Here is an 11513-nt window from a genome sequence, read left to right as displayed (position 1 = left end):
CTGAGCAAATATTTCAGGAGATGCTCAATGCTCAAATACTTACTAATCAGGAAAAAGTTGCTTCCAGAGATCTCTTGAATCTCTTCTGTGAATTGTAGGAAAACTGAACATTCCCAGCAGCTAGAAGTGTATTTTATCATACCTGCTCTTGGTTGCCCACCAATCCACTGGAGAATCCCTCTGCCACCAGCTGCATGGGCATTTGTAGGAAAAGAATGAACTTCCACAAAGAGGATGTGGCTTGCAACATGCTCAGGATGTCATTGCCTCCTTCAGAGTGTTTGAGTATGGCAGCACCTGGGAGCATCCTGCAATCCGCTTGCAGGAGCTCAGTACTGGGCATTGGCAAGGTCTCAATTCTCTCTTGAACTCCAATTCAAGACTGGGATTGTCCTGAATCCAAGACAATTCCAGTCTTGGATTCATCTCAGGTGCTTTTGCTGGGGAAAGCTGACTATAACAATGCCTGTGTCTACTTCTACTCCTATTTATTGTCCATCCTGTTTGGTTCTGTCTTTGAGGTGTGCTAGACAGGTGTAAGTTTATGCAGCTGTGGGCTTGTGTAGGTGTGCTACAGATGTACCAGCTGAAATGGAGTTAATTGCACCAAGTGAACTGGGTTGGTAAGTGCAGTGATTCTGTTCCACATAGCCAGCAAGGCAGCTATGAAGCAAAACTACAAAATGTTCCTTGCTCTTTATTCTCTATGGTCATAAGAAGAATTAACCATCTGAAAATGTCGGTGATAAGGTAGAAAAAGTTGACTAAAAAACTAAATTTTAATTGTTTACCTCCTCAGGCCAGAACTTATGAGACAAAAAAAATAAAAGTAACAATATCTGTGATAGATGGACTTGAAATAAGAGCCTATGGACTGACAGATAAATTCCTAATCTCTTACTGGTATCAGTGTAAATGGTGAGTGCTCAGGAACTATAAAAATTAGTGAAATTAGATTTCAGCCAGTGCCTTTTGTTCTGAGAGATCTGTTAGAGCAGCTGTTCTTGTGTGTGTACTAGAAATCATTTTCCTGTGAGGGAAACAGAGCTATCCTTGGGATGGAAACAGCAAAACACAGAGAGAGGATACATCTTTAAACTCTGATAGTGAACTAATGCTGTACCTGTTACTAAGATTCTTTGTTAAAAGTTCTCACATAGCAAGCTGCATAGATCTTATTCATGGTAAAAAAAATGACTTGCTTTATCTTCAGTTTTGTTTCAGAGAGCCAACTGACTGTTCCAACATGCTATTTTAACTACTCCTCCATGTCTGTTAACATAGAGGCCTGAAGCAGTCCTCTAACATTGATAAATGTCATAAGTCAGTAATGCTATGTGGCTTCCCCAGAATGTTTCACTCTTGTTCTGCCTGTCAGGATAGGAGAGAAAGCATATTTAACTTTCTTTCTGGATCTTTCTGTGGATTCCAGTGTGGTCTGGCTGATGAAATAAGCATTTACTGTACAGCAGCTGGTGAAAGGTGCCTGTTAAAATGTTGAATGTAAAACTGCTTTAAAAAAGATAATATTGGCTATAGTTAACAGTATGCTTTAAGCACAGATTATTTAATTTTTTTCTTTTGCTTAAGATCAGTTTATAGGCGGAAAAAAATGTAACCATAGCAGAAAAATTATGGTACTCAAACTCCCAAAAAAATCCAGTGGATTTTTGTTGTAATTGCTGCTGTGCAACAGACAACTGGAAAGAGATTACTTACAGTAACACTTGGTTTTCAAAAAGCTTTCATGATTTAAAGCCCCACTCTGTAATTAATTTTATTAGTAAATTAAATTAAAACATCCTGCAAGCCAAATATAATCTCCAAACTGTTGAAATGATGAGTGACATGCCTGAGGACAAAGCCAGAATGGCCATCATATCTCAGGAGGAGATTTCAGGCATTCTTGCTTTTAGAGATCCTGCAATATGCCAGTTTCTCATGCTGTGCCTCTCTCTGCTCTGACAGGCAACTTAGCATTGCATAATGTCCCTTTGTCAGAACTATAGATGATGCAGGCTGAACCTGCTGAAATGGCATTAACAGTACTGAATCAAGCACTGTCATGTCAGAGAAAACACAGTGATCAGTCAGCTAGCCCCACACTAACCCTGGGGTCAGGCTTCAGCAAGTAGGTGTAAGGCAGCTCAGGCAATTGTTGGGTGTTTTTTTCTGAAGACCATGAGAAATCCCCAGTATCATCACAAAAGTTGCTGGTGTCAATCAGCTGCTTCTGTGGTGGCAATACCCTTTCTGACAGGATGACAGGTACGTGAGCATCTTATCCCAGGGGCTGGCAGATTTTCTGGGGCTATTGGAGAAGTTCTGGAATCTGTTTTGTGGGATCTGGTTGTTCCTCACTGCTCTGTGCTATTTGAACTAGAGATAGCTGCTACACATTTCCTATGTTACATCAGTGAATTCACATTTAATAATTAACCTGAGTTGGTAGTAATTTGGATTATGTTGACTATAAAATATAACTTTAACCACATTAGAATTTGCCTAACGCCAGAATTCGCCTTTCAGAGGCTGATAGAGAAAGAAGTCCAACTGCTGACAAGCTAGTGCAATGTGTAGTGAGCAAGAATAAAAGCCAATATATGATTCAACCAATGTGCTTATTAATACAATGTAGATAATGGGAAGCTGAGGGAGGGCTGTTTCCTCTACAGTTTAGAAACAGTCAGAATATGCTGTTCTTGAACTTGAGTAGCCATTTGCCAAGAAGCCCCCCAGTATTTGAATTGCTAGCTGATCTTTCCCAACTTTGGTAAAAAAAGCCAGAATTTCTTTTATCAAAAAGTAAGAAGTAAGAACTCCAAGAGAAAGAGATAAAATGTTTATTTGCTGTTAATTCATAAATGTCCTAAGTCAGTAGATCAAATTCAATTAAATTCTTCACATTTGATGAACTGGGATGATTTTAAGATCATTGGGACTGATTCTGCAGTGACCCCTGCAAATAAGACTGTAGAGCTAATTTGGTCTAATTTATCATATGAGTGCCAGACTAATGTAGATTGCTGTACTTAATACCTGAAGGTGAGCACAATAGTTTGCTTTTTAGAAACTCATTTGAACAACTTCTGAAATGCTTAATGACTTCGGGTGTGATGGAATTATTGTGAGCAGTATGCTGAACCACTTGGTGAAAAACAATATGTTTTAAAAGTGTGGGTGTGGCACAGCCTGATGGATTTAATACTTTATTGAGCACTTTCTGGTTTGTTGTAGGGGGAGGTGATTGGTTCTATCCACTTCCAAATGAATGAACCTTCTTTGGCCTAGATTACATCATATCATACGGTGGGTTTGATAACTAGTTCTGGCCCAAGTTAAATTTGGGGTTTAAGGGTAAAAAAAATAAATCAAATATTCAAGTGTTTTTCTTCCTTTTGTTAAGCCATTCCTGTACTTCTAGGATGGTAAAATTAACAACTTTATTAACTGGTCTCTACTTAGCTAAAGTGAAGTGTTCCTTCAGAAAAGATTGTTGGGGTATTGGCAGGTCAGAAAGTTCTGTATTCATATTTAATTTAGAGGGGAAAAAATGAAATTCTGGGATGTGCCTTTGACTGTGTTTTGTGTAAAGGCAAATATGGAGATGGAGCAGTGGGGAAGATTGAGGGAAATGTTCAGAAAATACAATGTGTGTAAATGAGAGATGAAAAGAATGTGAGACAGAAATTGTTTCTGGGTTTTAAAAGGAAAGGGAGAGCTTATTCACTCTGTCTCCTTCAACAAGTTTGTCTGAGTCTGCCCTGGAAGAGGTCAGGGATGTGCTGGGATGGCCACCCTCACGGTCTGGCAAACATTCTGCTGGTGCCTGCTCACAAAGAAGTGACACATTCCTTTCAAACTGTCAGGGTTGCTTGCTCCCAGCTTGAACAGCAAAGAAAATTGTGTGAGGAGGAACTGATGACTGCAGAATTAGTAAAAGAGGTTCATATGGAACATACCACAGCTCCTGAGCAGGATCCTGTAATCCTAGATGGGATGGCTTTATACTGTGCTTTCACATTGTTTGCCCTTTTGTATTCCCAGGGACTATTTGAAGAAGCAAATGCTCTTTGGCATGAGTCTGGCCCTGCATAATTTACATTACTGTTATTGTATTTTATAGCGTAGCATGTGGGATAAAGACTGGGTTCTGAACAGGGTAGATGGAAATGTGGCTGCCATTTGTCAGTCTGGATTTAACGGCAGTGGCTGTAGCAGTGAAGATTGGGAGAGCAGAATGTGCCTGCACACAGGGAGAAACATCAAGAAACAGTTACTTTTAATGGAGAGTGGCCCAATCCATAATCAGGTTTTAATCCTGTTTTCTGACAGTACAAGTCTGGACTCATATTGATTCAGAAAAATTTGGAGAGGGGAGAGGGAGAATTCCAAGAAACAGAACTCGTACAGTTGTAGGTACCTTCTGATGCTGCTGCTGTAACCAGCTGTTTTGTTAGTATTTTGTTAGTATTCACAGCACCCCAGAAATAAAATTTTTTTAAAAATCAAAGGAAAGAAAAAAGTGACAGAACCAGATTGCCTCACAGTAGTTCGCTCAACAAAGCCTGGCACAATCAACCCTTTAAACACATGCTTAAATCTCAGCACTTTCAAAATTCAGTAAATCTTAGAAGCACAAACTTATGCTTGTGTTTTAGAGCTTTGCTGGTCTAGGCTGATGGACTGGGAAAAAGGAGGCTTTTTCAATACTGAGGAATTATGAGCATCTGGAATTTGTCTAGTTTCTATACCTCAGTGGAACACGTGTAAAAGAGCATTGCACACTGACAGCAGCCTTGTGCAGCATCAGTGCACTTATAAATGACTGCGACATCTGTGGGGATGCAGGCTCAGAGCACATTACACCAGTCTATGACAACAGGTATTCTTCTGGATATGCATAAGGGCCAAATTCAGACCTGAGAGAGAGAGTTTCAATTCAAAATTACAAACACATATCCTGGATTTGAATTTGACCTTAAGCTGATTTCGATTTCCAGTAAAAATATATCACAGAAACCAGAGGGATTTTCCCCCTGATTTTGGATTAAATGCTTTAATGACAAAATTTGTTTCTGGTGGTAAAACGCATGATGATATTAAGAGGAATGCAACTATTTGAGAATTAACAAGAATTGAATAAATTTGCCGACAATCTCTGTGGAAAAAACTTAGCTGGCAAGCTGCAGGTACTTCTCAAGCAGGAGGCGATGCTTTTCTAAAGAGCCTGCATTTATTATGGGTGGCTGGATATCTGCAGGCTGGCTCAGTTCCCTGTAGTAAGGAACTGACCACATTACTATGTGCAAACACAGGGTTCACTCAAGTGGTACTAAAAAGAGAAGAGGTGGGGCAAGCAGAGCTTTAAAAAGAAAAGAGGAGTCCATCCAAGTCTGGATGTAAAAACAACTGCGTTTCGGAGAAGGACGGTACCTGGAGATTTCGCTCCCTGCCCTCCACTGAGAGCTGCGCTGAAGAGTTTTCTGAATGCTCTGCTTTAAAGATTTAAACGGCAGCTTTGTTGAAGGGAAATTTAAAGTGATCCTTGAGAGCATGGCTTTTGAGCTGTGTTAAATTTGTGGCAAGAGTGTCAGGCATTTCATACTTGGCTTCCAAAAGAGAAAAAAAAAAAGAAACGAAAGAGCGAGAGGAAAAAAAAAAGCCCTGATGTGTGTGGGGAAGAAATCTCCCAGGAATTTCTTCAAGGTTGTAGTCAGACACAGTAAGGTCTAAAGTGACAAGAAAAGCAAGGCAAAGATAAAACTTGAAATTGTGATAAGATGTCTGAGTCTAAAGTGACAGATTGCAGAAAACTTTTGGGATTACACATGCTCATCTTGTCCTGGATATGACTGAATACAAGCTAGTTTTTCTCCAGTGACAGCTCAAAAAACCCCTCAAGATTATGTTTCTCTTCCTTGTTGCTTTTTTGCCAGTGGTTTTTAAAATTGGTTTTGCCAGCCTCTCAGCTCTGCAGCACTGGAACTGTCCTAATGGATACAGAATAAAGCCTGAAAACTCTGCTTGTGTAGGTAAGTTGCTGAACATTCTCAGATTCAGAAAACTGCATTTATATTCCCTTAATTTAGCTTCATAATTTTCGAAAGTTTTTTTACAGATTGCTTGTGTGTTGTACTGGCAGAACTGATAAATCAGCTTCTCAATATCTGTTGCATTTCAAAATGAACAGAACTTTTTTTTTTCTTTTTCTTTCAGAAATCAGCACTTGTCTGTTGGTTTAACTATTAGAAAGCAGAATAGGTTTTCATATGATCATTAAGAGATATGAACTGTTCTCCAGTTACCAAAACTCCTTGCCATAGCTTTAGTGTCTACATAGCTTCAGTACATGAGCATGCATGTATTCATGCTCCAATATATGAAAAGTTTGAGTATAGGTGTATTTTTTATTTCTGTATACATATATGAAGAAAGTTTTAATGCCAATGTATTAGTATGCATTTAGATGTGGGCTAGATAACTTCAAAAGCTATTTTTTCTACGCTTATTATTACATATAGATGTGTGTGCTCATGCTGATAATGCGTCTCATACAATACATGAATAGCAGGTGTGCTTGATACTGTGATAGGGGGGTCTGGGAGAAATGTGCAACCCTAACATTCCTGTAATCATTTCCAGTGATTTGGAGCATGTGAAATGCAGGTTCCAATTCTTTACAAAGTGTAAGACAAAGGATGACAGAACCCTTCTCCCTCCCCTGCTACCGTGAGGTCCAATTTTTTCAAGAAATCCAGAGCCAATGAAATTGTGAGCTTTGCAGTTAGGGGATGAGGAAATGCTCTGAAAGAATTCAAGCAGCTCCTCATACTTGGAGTTAATGTTTTTGCCTTAGATTCCTTGGGCTTCAGAGGCTCTGACTCAGTTCTTGTCATGATTCTAGTGATGCAGTAACAGGTGCTTCCTCTGTGCTTTCTGCCAAGAAATATCATCTCCTAAGTACGAAATAGTAGCCTGCATGTTAAATGCTGTCAAATTGAGGGGGGAGGAGCAGGGCATTTTTTTTGTGTACAAATTGTAAACCTGACTGAAGGTTTATCTGAGAGCCAAACACACCTAGAGTGCTCCTACCCTGATGCTTCAGTTCAAACGACAAGCACACTTCTGAAATTAATCTCCATATTACCACCTCTTATCGTGTTCACTTCATGTCGAAAAGCACTCTCAAAGTGCACAGACTGGACTCCCTTTAGGCAAACTTAAAGCAGAGGGTGTCCCTGTAGGGATCATCTTCCCTCTTTTTGCTGTTTGTGGCCATTTGGTCCATGGGACCAGCCAAGGCCTGGTTCTCTCTAAGTTCAGGCTGAAATACATGCAGTGGGTGTGCCACATCCTTAGCAGCTGTTGCTGTTTACACAGCCTTTCCTATAGATCCATACCATTTGCTAGCATGTACTTAGCTTCCAAGAGCTCTTTAGGATGTCCATTAGTTATGGCTTCTGCATTGCTGGGTTTCCCAATTAAGAGCTCATGTATAATGGGAGAATCCTACTGAGATGAAGGGAATTGCTTGGCTACTGTTCAATGAGCCAAAAAACCACTCTAAATATTAATATGCAAAAGGCTGCAAAGGCTTTTTTTTCCCCAGTGGACATATTTTACACATTGATGCATATTGCTCCTCCATTAATGAAGACATAACCTGCTCTGCATGAAGTCTTTTTTGTGGAAAATTAGCTGCTGTATAAATGAAGGACTCCAGATAAAGCACTGAAATAGATTGGCCGGTAGCTCAGCAAACTCTCCAAGAAATAGCAGCAGATGAAATCCCGTGCATAAGAGTTGATGTTACTGCAACATGCTCTGAGCAATTCCATATGACACAGAGTAAGTGAAAAATTAGATGCATTATGGTAATTTTTCAATTACAGGCCACTCGATTACAGGGCATTAAGCAAAGGTGAAATTTTGACATGAAATGTAAGACTGCGGGATGCTTTGGTGTAAGGGATTTCCCTTTCTCTCTCCTCCATGTCCTGGATACACAACTGGTATTCTGAGCAGAAGACCGGACGTGTAACATCCTAGTTCAGTAATTATGTGAGACAGAGGGTGCAGTGGAAGCAAGTGGCAGGAAGCTGGAGGCAGGCTTTGAAGGTAATACTGGAGATAAAAGTGGTGAGTGGGAGACGTGATTCATACCACTGTACTGTGAACAATGACAGCAAGCTGAATCGTGGCTTGGCCACCATTCTTGGCGAGCTGTAATAGATACACCAATTGCAAAATGTTCTTAATCATCTGAGGCTGTGGTGGCAACCTGCCAGCCATAAGGATTCCCCTGAATTGAGAAGGTGTCTGCTCTTTGTTAGTGAACTGTTACAAGTGATACATGCCAGAATGTGTGTAGGCTTTTCTAGATCTGGTTTCCACACTGTGGCTTAAGACGAAGGTCTAGGTCGTGTTCTTACATTGCTAAATAGCTCACTCCTCAGTTAGTTCCTTTTATTTCTGTGGATATTCAAAGATCAAAGACCTGCTCATCCTGTGGAAGTATAATGAAATCTAACCCTAAATGTCTCACATAATTTTATATGGTTATTTTAAGAGAGATTATTTGAATACTGACTTGTTATGACAAGCGAGAAGGGACCTTTCTGTGGCACTGTTAATCCCGAAACAGCAAAGCTTATAGGAAAGCAAGCATGGAAGAAGAGATCACAAGGTCAGAGCAAAACTAGTCTGGTGAATGAATGCATCAATATATTGACAAGTTATGGTAGAATTGGAAGCACTTCTGCAATTTTTGATATGCCATCTTGAATTAATAGCTTATTTTAAGATGCTATGAGGACTGTGGATCAGCCACCTTCAATAACTCCTGTTTTGCAGACCCCAGTGGAAACATAGACCCTTCTACCTCTGAAAAAGTAGTCTGGCCTACAAAAGAGCTCTTATTGCTACAATGTACCAGAGGATGGGCCTACGCCTGCTGGAATCAGTTGCCTTGTGCCCTCCTGAAACACCCCGCTGACAACAGTATTTTTCGTTCTCTCATGGTGCATAGATGCTTTCCCTACTCAAGACTGAAAAAGTTTTCCATGTTTGTCTGAAGAAGGCCCTAGAGCAGCCTCTTGCATGATCAATTTTAGAGTAGATATTGATGTCTTTTAGTCTTGGGCTACCCTAGGTAAATATATTATCTTCTGGATACTGCAGGACTGGAGGTGTACTTTGGTTTCGGGGCTGACTTTAAATACTGTGTAAGTTTGAAAAATGGAGAAAGATAATACTTTTTAAGATACCAAACAGTATTGTAAAAAAGTCTTGGAAGAAGGCAAAACAAAACCCATATTATTGAAGTTTTGACTAATCATAGGTTCTTAAACTCAGCACATCTCTACCAAATTCTGACATTAACTGCTGAGCCCTTGTCACCTCTACAGGGCTAACATGCTGCTCATTCCTACAGAGCTACAGCCTGCAATTAGAAGGTGACAACTGCAGCTATCTAGGTCAGCTCTTTTGGTCACATGCTTCCTTCTGTGTGTCAAGCTTTACTCTTTTCTTTCTTCCTGTTCACCTCTCTCCTACCTCAGAGATGAGGAACATAAAGTTATTAGTCTTTGTTTTACATCTTTAAATTCCCCTTCATTATCTAAATCCTGTCTCCACTTTACTCCATACTTCTGAAGACATACTGTTAAAACTTCTTGTGTGTATTCTGAGAAATATGAAATGCCAAAACCTTTTTAACTCCCCTTTCTTTCTTTGCAAGCATCTCATAAGGAGCAGTAAGAGTCAATGAAATGGGCAACCATTCCCTACCCCTGTCATGGCAGGGATAAACCTGATAAGATGCCTGTGCTTCCCCCTCTGTATTTCAGAAGAGCTGCAGTGGAGGTGTATTTTTTCATTGTTTTCAGTAGCTGTCCTCCAGCTAGCTCAATTCTTATTATACTGACTTGAAGAAAGGAGCTTGTAAATATTTTTACCAAATAGTAGTCAGGAATTCTTGAACATGGGTCTGAACCACAGACCAATTCATGAGAAGATTCACATTCAGCTGGATCCAGTTGAGTGTGGAGAAATACTATCTTCAGCTGTGAAAACTTGGATCAAAATAGGAAGGAGGCAAATATGTTACAAGAAAAGACAGAAATGGCATCACCCATCACATGATGCCTAATATTAAGAGGGCTGAGGGGCAGACTCCCGAGCCAGTGACTAATAAAACTCATTGTTCTGCCCAGTGTAAAATAGCAGTTACTAATTTCGTATTCCGTTCTAAAAAAACTTGACTACTTTTTAGTACCTATTTTGAAATCTGATTTTAAAGGGAGCTGGATGACAGTATTTGATGATGCCTCATGGCCTCTATCTTTGAAAGGCAAGCCAGTAATAATATGTTGGAAGTTGCATGATCCAGGAAGTAGAGGTCTATTTTGTAGCTACAAATTTACACATAGACTTCATTTCACATAGAATTTATTTCAAAGGTAGAATTTTTTTTCCATTCTAATGAGCAAACACTTGAGATCGGAGTCCAGAAAGGAAAGAAAAAAAAGAAAAAAAGGATGCTGTTGTTTCTGGGGATCTTTTTTGCCCTTTCTCTACAAGATGTCTGCAACTGTTTTCTAAATTGTATTTAAATTATAAATTTGATTCAATTTTATTCTTGATAAATCATATGTTCTCACTTGGTGTCATATCTGTGACATGATCATCTCTGGGCTGGAAGACTCCAGGAGTTGTAACGCCCTCATTGTGTTCATATTGTATTTCTTACCATTGTATATGAGCATTTCACAGCCTCTACCCTCTCAAAAATTGTGAGTGATCAAGTTGTATTTTAAGCCTCATTTAAAATTGGAGATAAAAGACAAAAGAACTGAGTATCATCCGTTTCATTTTGACCTGCTGATAGCTGGAGTGTCTTCTTTCATTTCTAGCCATCTTCTGTTCTTTGAGCTGGATGCTTTGAACACAGCACATAAAAGTGATGGGCTGCTGTCTTTGTCACCCATATGAATTTTCATGTTCAGCCTTGTTGAAAAGATTATGATGGTGCTTGGACACAGCTGATTGAATTAATCACGAGTCCAACTAACCAGGAACTAGATTTGCATGAGGTTATTTGAGTGTCTGTATCTTCATGTATATGTTACGTATATAATGTCTGTATTTGGGGCCATAATGAAATTCAAGTTCTGGCTCACTGTGATTTCTCTGTGTCCCTGCCAGGCATACTAATGCTTCAACCTTCTGCAACCAGAGCCTTTCTCAGGACTCTCAATAAAGTAGTATATTTGTATGCAAAGTCTTTGAGAGCTGCCAACATCGTGATGACATGATTCATCGTTTTTGCTGATTCTCAAGGCATTTTTTGCATAAAGAAGTCTTTGAGAACTAAGCAGAACCTTATTCTTCCTTTCAGAGCTGGCTGTCAGAGCACTGCAGACAGCTTTTGTATTCACTAAGCCGATTTCTTTCACAGGGTAAAGTTCCCACTGGGGGATGTGGTTGCCAGGACACGTAAAACAGCTTCA

The 11513-nt window shown here is 39.7% G+C and overlaps 1 protein-coding gene across 2 annotated transcripts in view; it reads left to right on the top strand.

The window, feature by feature from the left end:
* The first annotated feature begins 5390 nt into the window (after nucleotides 1–5390).
* The window catches only part of EGF (epidermal growth factor), a 58422-nt gene continuing 52299 nt past the window's right edge, over nucleotides 5391–11513 (top strand). For both annotated transcript variants that reach the window (XM_038135956.1, XM_038135957.1), the window contains exon 1: nucleotides 5391–6035. In XM_038135956.1, coding sequence (XP_037991884.1) covers nucleotides 5909–6035 — 127 coding nt within the window. In that variant the 5' untranslated portion in view covers nucleotides 5391–5908. The remainder of the gene's footprint in view (nucleotides 6036–11513) is intronic.

This window comes from Motacilla alba, chromosome 4 (genome assembly GCF_015832195.1).
Source record: "Motacilla alba alba isolate MOTALB_02 chromosome 4, Motacilla_alba_V1.0_pri, whole genome shotgun sequence".
In the NCBI taxonomy this organism is placed as follows: domain Eukaryota; kingdom Metazoa; phylum Chordata; class Aves; order Passeriformes; family Motacillidae; genus Motacilla; species Motacilla alba.
This window is presented reverse-complemented; position numbering and strand designations above follow the sequence as displayed.